At 40.2% G+C, this 20264-nt stretch overlaps 2 protein-coding genes across 7 annotated transcripts in view; one reads left to right on the top strand and one right to left on the bottom strand.

Annotated features, from left to right (window-relative positions):
* MAPK8 (mitogen-activated protein kinase 8) overlaps window positions 1-20264 on the bottom strand; it is a 250390-nt gene that overhangs the window by 81891 nt on the left and 148235 nt on the right. The gene's annotated exons all lie outside the window — the stretch shown is intronic.
* Window positions 1-20264, top strand: part of FRMPD2 (FERM and PDZ domain containing 2) — a 78150-nt gene that overhangs the window by 29052 nt on the left and 28834 nt on the right. For all 5 annotated transcript variants that reach the window (XR_014586558.1, XR_014586559.1, XM_083843365.1 and 2 more), the window contains 19 exons: window positions 288-359; window positions 1104-1278; window positions 2068-2218; window positions 2315-2453; window positions 3323-3475; window positions 5657-5842; window positions 6906-7062; window positions 8816-9026; window positions 9951-10054; window positions 11102-11200; window positions 12245-12352; window positions 12470-12586; window positions 13103-13338; window positions 13859-13963; window positions 15286-15379; window positions 15884-15969; window positions 16240-16387; window positions 17456-17670; window positions 19042-19140. Coding sequence is in view for 3 of the 5 variants with exons in the window: in XM_083843365.1 (XP_083699491.1) it covers window positions 288-359; window positions 1104-1278; window positions 2068-2218; window positions 2315-2453; window positions 3323-3475; window positions 5657-5842; window positions 6906-7062; window positions 8816-9026; window positions 9951-10054; window positions 11102-11200; window positions 12245-12352; window positions 12470-12586; window positions 13103-13338; window positions 13859-13963; window positions 15286-15379; window positions 15884-15969; window positions 16240-16387; window positions 17456-17670; window positions 19042-19140 (2655 nt within the window). In the remaining 2 variants the exon portion in view is untranslated. The remainder of the gene's footprint in view (window positions 1-287; window positions 360-1103; window positions 1279-2067; window positions 2219-2314; window positions 2454-3322; window positions 3476-5656; window positions 5843-6905; window positions 7063-8815; window positions 9027-9950; window positions 10055-11101; window positions 11201-12244; window positions 12353-12469; window positions 12587-13102; window positions 13339-13858; window positions 13964-15285; window positions 15380-15883; window positions 15970-16239; window positions 16388-17455; window positions 17671-19041; window positions 19141-20264) is intronic.

Below are 20264 nucleotides of genomic sequence, written 5' to 3'. Positions count from 1 at the left end.
GTGAATGTCATGAAAATAGGTGCTTTGCAAAGGAAATGGATCTTGGTTAACCGCCTATACAGAAGAAAAGACTTCACCATGAGCTCACCCCTAATTAGACCCAAAAGAGCCCACACAGGAGAGTCCCCAAAGAGAAGTCTTTAATTAGCATTTGCACCTTATTAGATACTGAAGTCAGTTAGCTACAGCACACAGATCAACAGAACTGGGTTCCATTGGTACCAGTGTTAGGGATCTTTGTTACATTAAGGAGACATTTACTAAATTTCTAAATTGCCTCCTTACAGTTTTCAGGTCCAGAATTTATTATTCTGTCTAGTGAACCACCAGTGACCTTACAGCTGCCTGGATCAATTGTGGTAAGTATGAACATTAAGAATTTAGAACTAATCGAGTCACCTTTGAGTTGGGGCTTTTTCTAAGTTGCATCTGAGTCCCAGCCCAGTACTGTTGTCATGTCCTCTCCCCAAACCAAGTTAGAGTTCCTGCAGACGTACTGGGACTTGGAAGGAGGCCATTTAATTCTCAGTGCAACACAGATATCTCTGTTGCTGAGACTGTTGCGAAAATAGCTGAATTCATCTTTCTCAGCTAAGAAGGCTAATTTTAGTGCAAGACTTTTGAGACTAAAAGTATACAGCAAATAAGGAATGTGACATCCAGTGCCAATATACTGGACTTCTCCAGTTTGCAGGCACACCCTTTATCTTTCATTAAGATAAGGTAAAAGGCTGATAGCATACAGCAGTAAATACTAGGGTAAAAAAGTATCTGGAATTACCCTCAAATCTAGAATAGCCCTGGTGACTGTAGAATCTGTGTATGATCAGCTGTTTTGTGAGGATTCCCTGTTTGGTTGTTTTTTTCCCTTTTGTTGTTATTTTGATCTGGATTTGGTTGTTTGTTTTTCTGTTTTGTTTTGTTTTTTAATTGGATACGTTTGGGATATTGTTTAATGTCAAAGAAGGCAGGGAGGATGCGTTGTGACCAATTCCATCAAATCGTGTAGTGACAGGAGACTAGTAAAAAAGTACAAAAGTGCAGTGGATCTTGTATTGCTTGTACTTGGCACTCATTCTTCACTCTTTGTTACATGTTCTTAGACTAAAAAAGGAAAATCCTATTTGTCCCAAAGGGATCTCAATGTGATTCTACTCAACGGGCAGTGCCTTGAGGTGCAATGTGACATCAAGTCCAAGGCAAGAGATGTTTTCAATACTGTGGTAGCATACGCAAACTTGGTGGAACATTTCTACTTCGGCTTGGCTTACCTGAAAGGTACTGAGACACAGCTAACTATGGTACCAGTTCTCTCCTGACAGTGCCTTTGTAGTCCCTTCTTTAATGAATTGCAGCAAAATCCTTTAAGATCCTCAGACGAAAGCAGATCCAAAGCTTAAGTAAATTAAGGAATGTTGGTTTAAACTGTACTGCACTGATGTAAAGCATGTCTACCCCAGGACTGTGCATCAGCACAGCCATACAGATACTGGCTGGTATTCCCATGCAGAAAAGGCCCTGGCCCAGCCTTGCACTGGAACGATGCTGAGCCACGTTCCCCCAGCAGAATTCCAGGAAGCACTGTACTGCCTAAGGCTGACTGTCACTGCTCCTAGGTGTACGTTGGGGTACAGGCTCAGGTATTTCACATATAAAATCCACATCTTCCTAGCCCACTTATGCTGGGAAACACTGCTGAGGTACTAGGAAGAAGAATACATTGTATGAAGGGCACAGGGATTACAACGGGCACAGAACCTAAATACCGAGCAAGATGCAAGTCCCATAAATTCTTGAATGATTCCAAAGATACCACGCCAATCCAGCATCTAACAGTTGTAATCCCAAATTACATACTAAATGTTATCCTAACTTCTCTGACAAAGCAGCAATAAGGTAACCATGACACAGAGAAGTAGATCTCGACTGACATCCATGATCCTTTTTCTTTTTTTTTTTTTTTAATTGCTAGTGATGCACTGAACAATCTGCACTGAGCAGAATTTTGGGCTACTGAAGCTATTTTGGGCTCCAGACTTACCACAGAACCCCAAATTCTCATTTCAGGTAAAGAGTTTTTCTTTTTGGATGACGATACCAAGCTCTACAAAGTGGCTCCGGAAGGCTGGAATGACCAACCCAAGAAGAAAACCTCCATCATTAACTTCACCCTCTTTTTGAGGATAAAATTCTTTGTCAGCCACTTTAATATCATCCAGTAAGTGCATGGTTCTGCTGACTGCTGGTAAAACAGTAGCATTTAGGCTGAGTGTTCAAAGCTCATTCTGTGTTCGTATTCCCTTCTGTGTTCCAGGCACGGCTTGACAAGACATCAGTTTTACCTGCAGCTTCGTAAAGATATTTTGGAGGAGCGATTATACTGCAGTGATGAGACTGCCCTGAAACTCGGCGCTTTGGCCTTACAGGCAGAGCTTGGCAATTATGCTTCTGAGGTGTGGATAAATAGTACAATATTTCTCAGAGGTTTCTGTCAACAGCTTTTACAGCTTTTGCTTGTCACATACTTAAAAGATGAAATGTGAATAGCATGTAATTTCAGCTAAGCCCTTCAGTAATCACATTTCAGATTTAGTTTAAATAATTACAAAATTTGTCTGATTAAGCAATGGTAGTGAGCCAGATGAATTTGGCAGGAAACATGGCAGAATGATGAAAGACTCTTGGTCCTTCGTAATTAGCAACATAGCCAAGAAACTCCAGAAAATCTGTAGAAAATTTCCAGCATGGGCACAGCTTGGATGTACAGAGGGGCTTAAAGAGATTAGAAAGCAAGGAAGAGAAAAATAAATAAACACTCCAGATTTCACAGAGATTTTGTGTGTAGGCTCAGATCCACAAGCTGCAAAGACAGGAAAGTTGCTGATCGAATATCTGAACTAGTTCTTGTAGTTTCAAAGCATACAGAAAATATCCATTTAAGTTCTCTGCCATATCTTCAGTTATATAAATCGGTGTAGCTCTGTTAATTAACTCTGAGTGGTCTGATCCATCTGGTCTGATCCAGCTTTGCATTGGTTCTTGCTGATGCAGCTGTGGCTGTCAGCTCTAAGTGCATGACTGCAGCATGCCCATAGGCTCACCTCTGCACGGTGCAGTGTGTGCTTTGAGCACCTTGCTGAGCACAGGTGCAGGAGGCACAGCTGTCAGGATGTTATCTGCTGTTCCCTATCTCCTTATAGGAAATGGCAGCAGGATGACTTCAGTGTATGGGTCACTGAAAATGGAAATGCACCAAATAAGAAAAGTGAAGACAGAACAAAAGGCTCCTCTCTCTTTGTCTTTTCATTTTTTCCCCCCAAAGGTACATGGAAAGAGCTATTTTCGTGTTGAAGACTACATTCCAGCAAGCCGAATAGAGAAAATGACCCTGGCCTATGTACAGCGAGAGCTTGCTAAACTACACCGTATGAATCGCTCCCTATTTGAGGACGAAGCTGAACTAGAATTTTTGAAGGTAACTTGCTACACGCCAAACAGTATTTATCTATTTAGTTTATGGTAGCAAATCCTTTTCTATTTACCATTGTCAATCATTTCCTTCTTGTCTGATACTGAGGATTTGAGATGTGGTGAACAAATCTGAATATTCAAAACAAAACTCACATTTTCATTCTGACGTAGATACTGTCACCATAAATAAAGGCTTCTTTCATTGACAGTTTATAAAGGGTTAATGTACATTTCAGAATATTTTCAACATCCTAAGGGTTGATGCAGGTTTCCAGCATGTTATGACCATGTTGTCTGGGTTTTACGTGATTATAAATACAGCTATTGACTGTATTACAGATGACTGTAAAGCATGGGAATAAGCACTTCCTTGACTTCTGGAACTACAGCAGATGTTCAGACATTTTCTAAAGCAGTGAATGGCTGTTTAAAAGTATCTATGAGCCCTGGAAGTGAGGAAGGAGTTAGATGAAGTATTTTCTCACATGACTATTTCTCTAGGGTGTTAGGATGATGTGGGATTTAATTTTTTTCTTAATGTCCCCTTCTCTTCAAACTTCTCTGCTTTCCATCAAATGAAAAATATCAGGAATTAGATAATGAATAAATAACAGCCATTTTGCTGCAGTGCCTTATGCTTTTATTTATAGCATCATTTTAGTTCAGTTGCTGTTCAATTATGTTAGTTTATCATCTAATACTGTCAGTGGAATTGAAGAAATAGATTGAAGCTTAGCCTTAATGACAGTCCCATCATGCGTGGCAAATCCAGTGAAGAAAAGCAGCTTTGTTAGTATCTGTTTCAATGAATAAGTCTGTAGAAGGAGCCAACACATCATACACGTTGAGAAAGATAGCCCCCATGGCAAGAACAAGCAAATTCCAAATATAAAAGGGATTAAAAATTAAAACAAAGATTCAGCTAGTGATTATGGATGCCCCAATTTTCAAGCCCTGAACATTTGTGCTCTGGATTCTTTCTGAAAAATAGATCTTTTTAAAGTGTTTTATTTTGGCTACTGAAAAATTCTATTCATGGTTGAAAAGATACTTGGAAATTCTACATGAGCTTCCCAGAAAAAAGTGTATGACAATAAACTCACATTGATCTACACATTACAAAAGAGGCCAGAAAGTCATCCTCATATGCTGTAGTTCTGTAAAGGGTCTCAGTCCCATTTTAACATTATGTGGCCAAGTGTAGGAGGTAGAAAGACAAGCAACAACATCTAGAAGTGCTGGGTGTGGTTCCTCAGAGTGTCCTCTGCACACTGACCAGAATCTGGCTCCTCAGTCCCTTGAAGTATAATCCTACTTAACTTTTCTCCCAGCCAGGAGCACCATGCAAGAAAGAAGCCATGCTGAAGGTCTCTTATAAAGTCTGTCATTGAAGGAAATTGTGGGGCAGTAAAATTCCCTCAGAAGTCACCACCATATCTGTATGAGTTACCTTAAGGTACAACTTAGCAAACCCTGTAACTTAAGATTCTTGGCAATGGAAGGTTATAACGTCTGGTTCCAAAATATGACAGCAATGAAGGAATGAACATATGTATTTGAGTGACTTTGCTGACGGCTCGGAGCTGTGGTATCGCTGCAGTTAAGATTTCAAGTTGTTCATCACTGTTGCAGAAAGGAAACTGCACAAACCTGTAACAATGCCAGAGCAGCCCTGGCACCAAAGTATGAGTGGTTTTACTAAGATCAGCATATCTGCTGTACTTCGTGGTTTCTGGGTTTGCTCAGGGAAACAAAGGCATAGTAAAGAGAACGGAAAGAATCTATGTTTAACAGCAGTTGAACAGCATTCATCTTGCATGGATTTCTATTCAGGAGTCCACACAAGAGCTAAGTAGCTGTAATACTGAGCACCTCAACACCACTGTAATGTTTAGATTATTGTACAGGAAGCTAAATAATCTTCTTACCTTTTCAAATGAGGTTTGTGGTAAAGTGTTATTTCAATTTTAGCATGGAAAATGTATCTGCTATGACATACCGAAATCAGCTGATGACTCTGTGATGCAGTAGGTATGAAAATTTGGTAAGGGTTTCCAAGGATTTCTTAATTAAGTGAAAGAATATTCTGTAAAGGCACTCTAAACCATTTTCCCTCCCACCTACCTATCTTTTTTCCCCATGACTCTTTTTGAAAAATGCATAAGTGCTTTTTTTTTTTTTTAAGGTGACTCAGCAGCTTCCTGAATATGGAGTGCTATTCTATCGTGTGTCCCAAGAGAAGAAAGGAGCAGGAGGGGATATCATCCTGGGAATCTGTGCCAAAGGCATCATTGTATATGAGGTCAAAAATCACACACGAATTGCCAGTTTAAGATTTCAGTGGCGTGAAACAGAAAGAATTTCAGCTCATGTGAGTTTCAACTGAGTAAGCCTCTTCTCCACTCTACTATTTTACTCCCCTTCTGCCTGTCACTCTGATAAATTTCTTGCATTCAGAGGCAGGATTAGACTCATTCTGTACAGACATGCCCTTTTTGAATCCAGTTGAAATCAAAGCAGGATCTGGATGTGGATCTCAGGATAGCCAACTCTTAGTGAGGTTTTGTTCTGGCTTTTTTTCTTTTTGCCAAGACTGAAGTCAATTACTACAAAACTGAATAAGCTGGTGTTGACTACTACAGGAATGACGTCAAACCTCTTTATAGCATATTCCTTATTCATTCCTCTATCATCTTTATTTCTCTCTCTCTTTTCTTTGATTTTCCTTTCTACATCAGGTCACAGGATCATGCCTTCCTCTTTCCACACCTCACTTTTGCATCCTCATTTCTTACAGAATCACAGAATCGTCTAGGTTGGAAGAGACCTCCAAGATCACCTAGTCCAACCTCTGACCTAAAAGTAGTATATTAGTATATTTTAAAAGTATATTACTATATTTTATTAGTGTATTAGTATATTTAAAAAGTAGTATCTTAGTATATTTATGTCTGTTAAACCAGTATTGGTGACAAGATTATGACCCCTTTCTAAATTGCGTTCTGCCACCAAAGGCGTATCAATGTATCACTATACACTGTAGGTGTCAATCTTCATCACACATCTCCCAGCCTGTTTGCTCTCCCAAAATGGCCTTTCCGATTCTTGAAGATTTTTTGATTTTCACATTCAAATGTTTTAAAGACTTTAACATCTGTAGGGCCAAATTTTGCCAAGCCTATCAACCTGCTCCCGAGGCAGTCAATGTCCAAAGGCTTTTGACATTCAGCACAGGGCAGTTATGATCTGAATGATGAACACCTCACTCACAACTGTTGAATTTACAGTGGGCATTTACTGCAACCACAAGGGATGCAGCAAGGCATAAATACATCTAGACAAACCAACAAGATTATAAAAATGAACTTTCAGTGGCTCAGTATAATGACTGATGTGTTATATGCAGCAAGCTGTGCTCTTTTTTTTTCCTTTAGAGAAAAAAATTCATGATTGAAAGTAGCTTCAGTGGCAAGAAACACACATTCATTACTGATACAGCAAAGACATGTAAATATCTGCTGGACCTCTGCTCAGCCCAACACAAATTCAATGCACAGATGAACTCTAGGCAACTTCGTCAAACTTCATCAGGTGAGCAATAAATGCAATTTCATTGTACAAGCCACAGGACGAAGCTAAGTTTTATAAGGGAGAAAAGAACTCAAAGGAAGGGAAAGGCGCTTTAGTTAAGCTGAGAATCAGAACCTCCACAGCAGCTTTGCTGTGCTTCAGTTTGTCATTTGCAGAGCTGAAAATAATATCTTCTACTTCACTGGAAGCTAGAGGTATGTCAGTCTCATTTAGTGAGCACTTGTGAGTGGAGAGAGGTACTCTGCTGAGAATAACTACATAGCTAAACTCAGTTTAAAGAAAAGCATGACTAAACTTCCCTTCAGGAAACCACAAGACTTTTGTTTGTTTGTTTGCTTGCAGTAATACTTCTTAATGAAAATTACTATATAGTTCCAAATAGAACAAAATGATTGAGAGCTAAGGAAATTATAACCGAGGTCCCAGTTACAAGCTCCTCACATCCCTGAAACCATCCAGAGTTACACGAGCCGTGTGACTCTGGTTCTGAGGTTGTGTGTGCTGCTGTCCCAGAAAAGCAGGCTCCGTGGAGGCAGTGACAGACAGCAGCTCAAAATGCCGCTTCTGCCACTGCAGGGAGCCTGCAGGAGATTATAAGGCTGCTTCTGCGTGAGGGAAGCTCTTCCTCCTGCCCTGCTCAGATGCATACGCCGCAGTCTCTTGGAGCCCTGCTAGCCATCATCCCCGCTCTGGAGTCACCATGGCAACGCTCAGGCCTTGCTAACGCCACGGCAGCGAGGCCCTGACAGGGAGGCCCTGACAGGGAGGCCCTGACAGGGAGGCCCTGACGCCTCCACAAACGCCCCTGATCAAAGTCACTGAGGGATGAGGGAGCCTGGGTTTAATGCTGCAGAGCAGCATTACAGAAAATTGCATTCAGGGTAATATTTGTTAGGAAAAGGCATGGGAGGTCAGCTGGCACGTACAAGCAGAATGAAAGCCTCTATTTGTGCTAGCCTGCACCACACTGGGTTCTTGTTTTATTTTCAGACATGCCTCCAATTGCCTGCTATCCCTCTCTTCTCCAAGTCCCCTCCTAGGGGTACTCCTGCCCATCAATTGAGAACCTAAGTAAATCATCAGTGCCTTCTCCGGTATTATGTTGTTTCAGAGAAATAAAACCTTTTATTTCCCTGAAAATAGATTCGTAAATTGCAGAGCCCAGACATCATTAAGTAGCAGATTTGACACAGAGGTGGAAAATTGGATACCATGCATTACCACAAAGATCATCTCCCACTCAACTTCACTTGTGTAAATCCCTCAGGGCAGAGAGGGATTGATTCTTGGCTCGTTTCTGATCTCAGGAGAGCAGTGTTAGTAGTGCTCCTCTCTTCAGAGACACAATGGTGGGCCTGTGGAGGATGGAAAACTACCAGCCTGGTGATTCAGCCTCTGACAGACAGCTTTCTCCATACCCTGAACTTTTACAACATGCAATATATAGAGATACTCAGGTTTAAATTATACAGGGCTGTACATTTTATCTGTCTTTGTGGAAAGTGAATTTGCAGTATGATTCACAGAAATGACATCTACATACAGTGTATACTACCTATGAAAGAAATTGATTGAAAACTCTTTTCACACACTCCTAGGCCTGGATATCCTCAAGGATACCAGAACAAATATATCTGTGATGTCAATCTTTTTTTCTGGCATGTTCAAAAGGTTAGACAGAAACAGCTTAAAAAGATGGGATAATGTCAGCAGACTTACCTTTCTCTCCTCCCCCATCTGCCTTCTTATTCAGAAGAAGGTAAATTTATGGAAATAGACAAATCAAATTCTGCATATGCAGCTCAGCATGAACACCTTGCCCTGATTCAGAGACTGTCTCGTTCAGAGAATGTGCTTTACGGGGCAAACCTGGAAAACCTTTCTGCTGGGATGATGAGCAAGTCTTGTGATAACCTCAGCGTGGAAACCGGGAACAGGACTAGAGACAAAAGCAATCTTGCCAGGTAGGTTTGCTTTTTCCTCTAAACCTGTGGAAGAACACTCAGTCATACACAACATCATTGCAAATCTCTACGGTAGCTGTAAGGCAGGCTTTTATTTTGCAGTATTTGTTGTGGTCACACCAGAAGTCCCCATCAGGACCAGGGCTCTTTTGTGTCAGCAATAGTGTAAACACAGGCAGGAAGCTAACAACCTCACAGATAAGACCTTGAAAAAGATTGGCATTTAAATTTGTACCAGGCTCAGGAATTAACCACTTACTGGGATATGGAGAAAGATAAAAATAAGGGAGAATGAAAGTAAAATCTTTAATACGTGTGTCTTCTCTGGAAGTTGCAGTAGGTGAACTGAATGCACAGTGGAATTTGTTTTTGAGCAGGTCTCATCTAAAAAATTCCTCCTTGACTAAAGGTGCAAATCACAGAGAAGAGCATAAGAGCATCTCCCTTTTCACTTACATTGGTACACCAGTGTAGGCAGTTACTATAGCTGCACACCATTTCAAGGCTTTTGATGAATTCTAGCGCCTTTTGGAATACTAAGAATTAGAACAGAGCCAAGAAGAATGGGAACTACCAGGATAACTTTCAGACAGAGTTTTGTCTGAATGAACAGCAGAGCTAATGAATCATGCTGAGGCTATGCTGTGTTTCCCTGCTGCCTGCACTCAGCTCAGAAAAAAACACAGGGGAAAATCATTTCTGATGTGAGTGGTCTAATGGCAGCTGTTATTTGGAAGCAAATGCTGGCAAGGATAAACTACTTCTCCCCTACAGTGAAATGTGGCCCAGCAGTCAGAATACTGGTTGAAAGGCTATAAAGATGTGTATTCCCAACTTGGCTCTGACAGACTAATGACAGTGAAGAGTGCTAAATACTACTGTTGATTTGTTACTGTAATGCAGTATTCATTTTCTGCCATGCAGATCCACATCAGGGCTATCCCAGTCAGAAATGCACATCAATTTGAATGGAAAGCAAAGGAGTTATGACTACCTCTCCATCCACTCAACTCAGAACACAATCAGTGGTGAGTATGATAATCATAAAGAGAGACAGTACTCTTACATAACGTATGGTTTCAATAGTAGGAGACCGAAACATATTCTATTTATAGATTAAAGAATAACCTTTGGCACTTCTTGCCCTGCAAATTAACCCAGGACTTAGCATGGCAAGCTGTTTTCTTCCCTTTCACTCCTCCTTTCCATCAGGATGTTAAGGGACTTGATTATCAAATTATTCTGTCAGTGGTGCCAAATAAAATAAAATTAATTTCTTTTTTACTGAAATAGTTCAATACACCCAGGACTTTCACATGGGGCAATGTGCCTATGCTTGGAGGTCATCATTTGGTTTGCAACTGAGATGTACTAAACAATAAATAGTGCACAAGACAAAATAGGCTCCAGGTCCTTCCTCTGTTCTTGTGTTTGCATGACAAAACTAACTGAGAAAAGAATCACAAGGCACCTAATTTTCTTACAGAAGCCAGCTGTCTGTATCACATGCACAAACGGAGCAGACATATGGAACACAAAGTTATGATTTTTCAGCTAGTCCATTTATAAGTTAGAACTGTATTTTAAGCAATTCCACAATGTTAAGTACTGTTAACACTACAGAAGCCATCATCACACTTCGTGCTGACTGAATTGCACCTACAGAGCCAAAAGGGCTCTGTTGAGCCCACAGGGCCTAAGGCTAGAGTTTCCAAAGGAATTCATAATACTTTTCATGTTCAAATCTCCCTCATGTTCAATGGGTGCTACATGCCTGATTTTTTAGTTATCTTAATCAAAATGCTGCAGATACATGCGTACTCATCCAGAAAGGAGCATTACAGGAAGAGCTCACACAGTTACTGTGCTTCCCTGTTCTACACGTATTCTGTTCTAAAGAATGCAAATTTTGAAACACTTGTTTGAGCTTCCTTCCTGACTTATATTGATTCAGATAATAATGAAAACAAGGACAGAAATATATTTAATTTTTGAAGCCCCATTTTTGCATGCTACTTGAGTCGCCCATCTCCTTGCACTCATCTGCATTTATTCTAGCTGTTTTGTTTCTGCAGCACCTGGATCACCAGCCATCCAAAAAGAAGTTTTACTAAGCGGTCTAGAAAGAGAAATCATTTGTGTCAGCCTAAAACGTGACCCTAAGAATGGGTTTGGTAAGTAAGGAACATGAGTGTTATATTTGTTACCAGGACTGTCAGGTCCTGGTGCAAACACTGATGCTTTCTGATTCAAGCTGAGCAAGACTGTAAACTTCTTCACCTCACTTATTCTCCTTATAGAATAAGACTGCCAGTCTTTGCAAAGGTGTTAACATTTCAGAGGCTTAAAAGGACTAAGTGCATAAATTAAGGCCACAGTTTTTTCAGAGGATTAACTAGTGTCAGAGATCAAGGGGACCAAATGTTAAAAGTAGAATGAAAGGAACAGGAAGAGATGATATTCTGCAAACCCTTCACATATTGCCTGTGTGGGTGCAAAATGCGTACACAAGCCTAACATGAATGTTTCCTGACTTTTGGATTCTTATTTTGGTAACATTTTTGTTACATAATACACTATCACAGTGTATCCTCTTCTAGTGGATGAGTTCAGAGGACCATCAGGTCCCATAGCTGACCATTAATGCTATTTATTATCAGATTTCTAAATGGTGCAGGTTTGTGTGGCATGTTTGATTCCCAACCCAACTGTTCTACCAGTGAGAAGTCAGCCTGTTGCAGAATATTCTAAGCCAGGATAATGAAATTAAATTAATTGACAATAGATTTAATTTTCTTACATGCCTCTTATATATCCATTAGAAGTTTACATTGCCCTTCACAGGGGTCCTAGACCACACGATGTAAAACAATGTTCTGAGTTATCTAATGAGCTTTTATACCATATTCCTCCTGTGGGTGTTAAATACTAATGTTCACATAGTGACTTTTATAAGAAAGCAGTTGGAATCTTTTAAAGTCCCAAGCCAGAAAAATACTCTTATTGAGAAATGGTATTAAAATAACAGCCAATTTAGTCACCAGCATGCTTAAATTATAGTATGAGTTTAAAGCTCTCTCAAATCAGGATCTTGATGCACCATTCTCCAGAATTTGCAAAAAACTTATGCCATTGGAGTAAGAGCCTTTCGTGCTCCTAAGGTTCATCTTTTCTAATACTGCCAGTGTCTGCATTCTCATGCTATCTCATTTTTGCAGGTTTTGTAATTATTGGAGGAGAAAATGTAGGAAAATTAGACCTCGGTATCTTTATCGCTTCAATTATCCCTGGGGGACCTGCAGACAGAGCTGGAAATATCAAACCAGGTCACTGTCCTTAGTTTTTAATTAGAATCAAAATACTCTCATGGATTAAAGTTAACTACTTAACTTATTTCTCTATCCTGATGTGCATTGTCTTGTTTTTATCCTTATTTTTTTAAGGGGGACGACTCATCTCTGTGAATAATATTAGTCTCGAAGGTGTTTCGTTCAATACTGCAGTTAAAATTATACAGAATTCTCCTGATGAAGTGGAGCTCATCATCTCTCAACCCAAAGGTATAAAGGCAAACATCTTTGCTGGCTATGGAGCGCTAGCAATTAACTCAGGACACTGGTATTTATTAGGTTCTGGGATGTTGCAGCACCTTCTTGCCACTTAGTGCCAGTTATAATAACCATAGGTTAGCAGTGAAAATCATTCTAGTGGCTGTCATGAGATCTCTGTTCTATAGTCAGTATGAAAAAATCCAATCCATTATGGGTTTTATTCTTCACTGCTAAATATCAAGGGAATTTCAGCATTTCTTTCTATGACAGAATTAGTTCTACATCCCAACCTTGAATCAGAATCACTGTCATAGTTCTCTGCAGTGATGAAGCAAATATTTTTCTCCATACTTATAGTAGCAGTGCTCCATTTTGCAATGGCTAACTCATTTTACAGACCTGATTGCACAACCAGTTGACTTAGTAAGCTGTTTTGTCCTCCTGTGGTGATATACAATAATATCAGCTTTCAAGTTTACTTACTGTTTGCATTCATCAGTGTTTGATTTTGGTATGGTTTTGCAGACATATACGAAGAAGGATTAAATGAAGAAAAGAGTCTATCAAGGGGAAACAGCACTAGTGGATCTGAGATCTCTTGTGTAGACAGTGGGAGAAAAAAGATTCAAGATTGTCATACAGCTCTCCCCAAAGAAAAGGACCCAAATATAGACGAACTTGAGAAGGCTCTTTCCTGGAGTTTAGCACCAAAATTGGGCCCCAGGATTCCAGTTCTTTCATCTGATAGCCTGGATGTGGAGGTAACTGAGATTGTGATGTTGTACAGTAGCATGATGCCCAGCATGTGTCTTAACAGCATGCCAGCTATAATAAGAATGGAAAGTAACTGATAAATCAAAGAATGAGGAAAGAAGGAAGAAAACCTTGAAAGATGTTGCTTGTTAAATTACATTGGAAATGTCAAAATGATACACGTCTAGAATGAGTGAAAAAATGGAGAAACTGTTCTACAAAATGTTATTAAAAGTTGTCCTCCTTTTTCCAGTGAACTACAAAATTTTGATTATTTTCTTGCAATCTCTTAAAGTTTTCAACCACCCACAGAGGAGTAACATTTTGTGTCTAATTTTCTTCTGTTAAGCAGCCTCCCTATCTACACTCGGGGATATAAATGCTACCACTCCAGGCTTACTGTGACAGCACGATCAAAAACTTTATATCTTCTGGAAACCCATTCTCTCTTTTTATTTTATTTATTTATTTATGTATTTATTTTCCTGAGATGCAGTAATCTCATTAGTGTTTATTTTTTTGAGACAGGAAGCTGATTCTTCACACTTACCACATCCAGCTGAAACCATCTCCAATGAAATCTATACTGTGGAGCTTGTTAAAGAAGATGGGACTTTCGGAATCAGTGTGACTGCAAGTGTTACTGTTAATCTTTCAGTGTGTCCTTCAAACTGTCACTTAACCAAGAAACATGTAGGGAAGTGTATTCATGTGCAGCAAAGGTAGAAGATAGGTCGATAAAGAAAAACTGGTAGCATGGCACATTTCAAACCTAAGTATCCAACTGAGTGACAGAGAAAGGATATGGTACTGGCTCGGCTCATTCCCCTGTTCTTGCCCACAGAATCTGTGAAAGACATGTCCCAGCATAAAGCACGTGGTGGTACAAGTCCTCTTCATCCTTGTTCAATTTGCGAATGAGACCTACCTCTGAAAGCGGAGTTCTGTCAGGGAGGGATACAGCCAAAGCTTCTAGAAAATGCAGCGATGCCAAGCATTCTCCAGATCATGACTGGTTTTCCTCTGGGGCTCCTGGAACTTGAAGTCTGTGTCTATGCAAGCAGGTCACACAGGACCATGGTACAGGCTCAAGCAGTGCCCACTGCTTAATTGTTGACACATTCCCAATAGGGCTTTGGCCTGTGCAGGGGATAGGACTGGCCAAAACCAGTCATCCCATGCTGCAGGGATGAAAATTGAGTAGCATGGACTCAAGACAAGCCATGCTTCCTACTCTAAAGGCCAGAGAAAGGACCCTGGCCAATTTTTTTCCAAATGTACAAAAATACAGTTCTCCATATATTCAGAGGAGTAGAGAAGGCAACAGGGAAAACTTTACGTGCCACATTTGAAAAACTTATTCCTTGTTCTGGCTATCAAGATTGAATTTACTCCTCCAGGCTGAGGTGTGTTGATAATCCTCGCTGAAATGGAGCGGGAAGCAACAGCCATTTCATTGTTTGCAGTAGAAATGGAGAGCTGCTTCGTCATCTGAAATTGGCCAAAGGATGTAGCTGGACACAATATGATTCTTAGCTTAATATGGAATTCCTCTGGCTGCACAATGTCAGGTCCAAGCTTTATATATTGTCTGAAAGGCCAATAGCTGCTGAATATATATTGCAAAGTTTGGAAGCTGGGCTAGAGACTGACTGAAAGATGCAACCAGATCTTTACATTAGCACAGGAAAAAAAAATCTGAACATTTAATAAATGTTTTTATATAGCCATATAGAAACACATTGCACTTTCCTGAGAAAATAAGGCACAATTACTGCCTAGAGAAGTACATTACAACTAAAGGGAACATTGGAGTAACATACTCTTTCTCTTTTCCTATATATTTTAAAGTGAAATTTCTGAAGCAGTTTCTTTGCAATGCATACATAAGTTGCTTTGATTTTTATCAAGTGAAGAACATGTTAAGACTCAATCTGTGCATGTATGTTTTGCAGGGTGGAATTAACACTAGTGTGCCTCTTGGTGGGATATATGTGAAGTCAATCATTCCCAGGGGACCGGCAGATAAGGATGGACAAATAAAGATAGGTAACAAGTCTGGCAATAAAAGTCTGGGCTGAAGAATTTGACATTTGTGTGGAATACTTGCTACATGATAATGAAACATGTTTGGGATTGAAGGTCATACAGCTATAAACCATATGCAGTCCCTCATTCCTCAGCCTTCCACTGTAGTTTATATGTTGATATTCCACTGAAAAAACAGGATTCTCATACCAACACTGCACAGCTTCCCTCTGTAGCTGCACACCAGGGCACTGACTCTTAGACACCTACTTTCTGTGTTGCTGTGATAAGCAGATGCTATCACTGCATTAGTTTCGAGAATACCCTGGGACTGGTGTGTTTTAAGCATTAGTTATAGAATACTATGAAACAAACAGTATTGCTTTCAAGCAAAGTAACGTGATTTGAAACATGTAAGGATGAAGAAATAATGCAACATGGGTAGCCTCAAGTTTTATGTCCAATTTGTATCATCAAAGCAATCTGACATCCCTCCCCCCCTTATTTTGTATTTTATTTCCTCAGGTGATCGTCTGCTGGAAGTAGATGGAATCAGCCTCTGTGGCCTCACGCACAAGCAGGCTGTGGAAAACCTTAAGAAATCTGGCCAGGTTTGTGTAACAGCAGAGCAAAATGAGATGACCAGTCATACAACCTGGTCTAGTGGGAGGTGTCCCTGCCCATGGCAGGGGGTTTGGAATTAGGTGGGCTTTAAGGTCCCTTTCAACCCAAACCGTTCTGCGATTCTATGATTCTGTAAACTGTACTTACTATGAAACACAGCAGCAAAGCAGGGCCAAAAGAAACTTTTTCTTTCCCTGCCCTGAGACTGTGGGTTCACTGTGTACTGAGTAAATGGGAACTGTTCATCATTTTTTCAGGTTGCCAAGCTGGTTCTAGAAAGGGGACACCACCCACCGGCAGAGCCATGCCTGAGTGCTAATGACAGAAAGGAAGACCAATGTGCAGTTGTTTCTGTAGCAACATCCTTCACAGACGGTACCAAGGACTACTGCTTTTTGACAGATGGTGAGAGAGAACAAAGGAACTCAGGGTGACTTTCTCTGGCGACTTATGATGCGCAAGAAAGGAACGAACAAAAATAATTCCATGAAATTTCTGTAGGTTGGGAGAAAAACTGCACACCAAGCGAAAAAATGTGTAGCATTAAAAACACTATCAAAAATGTGTCTGAAAAAAAAAATCTGATATGCTTAGAGCTACAGTTGCTACATATAGTTGAATTTATCCTAGGCATAGGTACTGTATCTCTCAGCCTTCATGAGATGGGGCTGGCAGGGGGCATCCCCGTCTGTACTCACAGCACTCTTGGGCAGTAAGCAGCTGTCCCGATGTCACTAGTCTGCTACTCAAAGGCAGCTCTGTTGGCACTCCTGCTGAAGCTGTGTCAGTGACGAAGCTAGGGTGAGCTGCTGCCCCACAGCCAGGACTGGAGACTGCCATCACTTCTTCTCTTGAAAGCAGAAGATTCAGAGATCATTTTCATCAAACTTATCCGACAAATACATTCCCCCTCTTACTGTGAAGCTGTCCCATAACCACCAAGTCTTCACCGTACTCTCCCATGGGACAGTTGTTTCTCTACACTGTCCCAAGGAGAATGGGGTTCAAATGCAAGTATGGTATTTGGGATATGGCTGGTCTCTTGATCTTGTCTCGAAAGGACAGTAGCTCTGATTCTAGCTTATGCTGGTTTGTGCAGCACCTGAACTAACATCAGACAGCTACAGAATAGTAAGACCTACCCAACATTTACAGAAGAATGTCAGAAAAGGATAGTATTTGAAACTTTTGGTCTTGGTACAAATGGCTTCTTCCTTTGTAGGCTTGTACCACATGGCATAAAGCCTGTGAACACATGGTAGAACATGACCAGTTTTTACCAGTCTGCCCATCTGAATTCCAGGGCTCATGCAAATTAAAGGAACACTAAAATCATCTTCTGTCATTAGTATCAGTAGATCTGTCTCTGCAGAACACAGGGAAAAGGTCTGTAGAGAACATAATAGATACCAGTTCCTTAAGGGGTACATATGCCACTAAGCCTACTCTTTGTCCAATCCTTCCTTTGAACAGACAATATATTTGAAGTCAATTTGACAAAGAATTCTGGAGGCCTTGGCTTTAGTGTTCTGCAAATGGAAGGAGATGGTTGTGAACACCTTGGAGGAGCTATTGTCAGGATCAAAAGACTGTTTCCAGGGCAGCCAGCTGAAGAGAATGGAGAAATTGAAGTTGGAGACATCATTTTAGCTGTGAACGGGACACCTACTCAAGGACTCTTGTATCAGGTACCAGGCAGTACTAGCATGTTATCCACTGGGCCTCCTGGCGGGTAACATGCTAATAAAGACAATGGGATGAAACTGCATTTAAACTTAATTATCACCGGAGGGGGTCAGTACTTGCATATAATGACTTTGATTTCTATGCAGGAGTCTTCTCTAGAATTCTTATGGAGAATTCCCTTCATAACAGAATTGTTACAAATAATTTCTTGTGCTATTTAATTTTTAACTTTCCACTCCTGACACCCAAAATGTATTGTTAGATGAACAACAGTTGTTAATTAGTTGGAATCTTTGTTGCTTCCGTGCATAATTGAAACATTTTTCCCCATGGTCATTTGTGTTTCATAACATGCTAAATACCATGCCCCAGATTCTAATCTCCATCAGGTGAGGTAAGTCTAAGGCAAGTTTGTTGTTGTTGTTTTAATTTTATTTTTTATTTTTTGGGGGGCCTGGAATGAGCAATTATATAGTGTTATGAAATTAAAAAGTAATCGAGGACTACATGCAAATTTACGTTTCCCTTGTAATCTTTTCACCTTATGAAAATTCCTGATAGCGAGTGCTCTATATAAATATACATTGAATAGGCATGATTGGTTATGAACAGAAATTATGAGAATATCACACAATTTTCCTACTGATGTCATTTGTATTATTAAATGGCTAAGGCAGAAGACAAGGTGTGGTAAATCCTCAGGGAGGTTGTAATTGTACTTCACATTTTTCTTTTGGCTTGGAGAAGTCTGTCCTTTGCCAGTACCATCTTGCTCGCTGGTGTACAGTCTTTTTACTTTTTTACTCAGTTTCTGCAGAGGAGCAGGACTCCCTCTCCCCCACCCGCCCCCACCCCCCTCCCCCATTCTCCCCCGATGAAGTATTTCAAATCCCATTATAGTTGAAAGCCAGATGCCACCGGACAGATGTTATTCTGAGGAAGGGCTTTGGGAAAATCTTCCATTGGTTAGTTAATGTGGCAGTCTATGGAGCTATACTGATAAAATTGACAGATCTGTCACATGTGTCCCTGTCACACGCAGTTTGAATGCATTTGCCTGAAAATCCTGATTTTCTCAAGAACAGGGAAAGGTTAATTTAAACCTATGTGTCTGTTGGTGAAACAACAATTTGTAAACAGAAGAGACTTGAATTTAGATACACATTCACATAAATAATATGGCCCACTTACACATGATAATCATAGAGTAGAAAAATAACTGGCCTCCAGACACTTCTGAGAGGCACAAATACTAGGAATTTGGCAGTCACAATAAAAATTATCCCCCATCCCAGTTGGTAAAAACACATGTACTATAGACTGGGAAAAAAACGTATTTCATAAGAAATCTAATATTCTTTCTTCCTGCTTAGGATGTCCTGCACTTGTTGAGAGGAGCTCCACCAGAAGTCACACTACTTCTCTGCAGACCACCAAAAGGTGTTCTTCCAGAAATAGAGCAGAGTGTGCTGGTAAGACAAAGACTCTGTCTGTGAACTTGCTTCTGTAAACCTGGAAAAACACTACTACATTTTCTATCTAGCCTCGAATAAAGCAACCTTCCCTTTTCCCCAAGGCACTCTTTTCCATTCCTTTCCCTTCCCCTATGCAACATACCCTCTACAGTTTATCTGCAACCAAAATAGAAATCTGACAGATCTGAAACATGTTTATCCCAGTGCAACAACTTTTGAGTTGCAGTACTGTCAATGAAGTGAAATATCACATACCCAAGGAGATCTTCTAGCTAGTGTTGCTTCTAAAAATGTTCTACTAGATGTTCAGCCAGAAACTGCAGATATTCCCAACTGCAGCTGTTATAATCTGTGGGTTTTAATTATATTACTCCCCAAAGTGGGAGGAAATTAAAGAGCTTTTCCTCTTAACAAACTTAACTAAGTGAAATCACGTTTCCAACCAGTTATTCAGTTTTTTATTAATGGTTAGCAGAATCAGCAGAAAAAAAAAAAAAGAAAAAAAAAACACAGTTGAGGCTGCAGTAGAGGGTAAGGCTAGTATTCATGCCTTTTAAATACAACTCATGGACAGATGCACAAGTACTCCTATCATGAGCATACATTTGCATTATTCTTGCTCCATGCAGATTGGCGTCGTGGTTACTGTAATGCCAGAAGGATTTGTAAGTGATGTCCATGGGCAGACAGAAATGACTGTCAGAACTGTCTCCAGAAAAAAAACCTGCTCCTCTTACTCTCCTACAAGATGCTATTTAGTTGGTCTGACCAATTACTTTAGTCCCTTGCATACAAGTCAAATCTGGAAGCCACTTCTACATACTGAAGAGAATGCAGACTAAAGTTCAGGCATGATATGAAAAGAAATAAAGTGAGGTCTCCGCTAGCAAATGATTCATTGGGAAAAGGAACTTGTGTAGTAGCTCTCTGACTGGAATTCCTCAACAATGTAGAAGACAGGCATAAAGACAAAACAGTTATTTAGTGAATAAGTACCTCCCTCCTTTTTTTACCCCCTTCCAGTCATCATCTGGTATTTCCACATTAAGATGCTTATCAATAATTCCTCTTTAAATTCTTCTTTGGTTCTTAAAGGAAAGAAGATGGGAGAAAAAAAGAGT

The sequence above is a fragment of the Anser anser genome, assembly GCF_964211835.1.
Source record: "Anser anser genome assembly, chromosome: 7".
NCBI classification, from domain to species: Eukaryota; Metazoa; Chordata; class Aves; order Anseriformes; family Anatidae; genus Anser; species Anser anser.
This window is presented reverse-complemented; position numbering and strand designations above follow the sequence as displayed.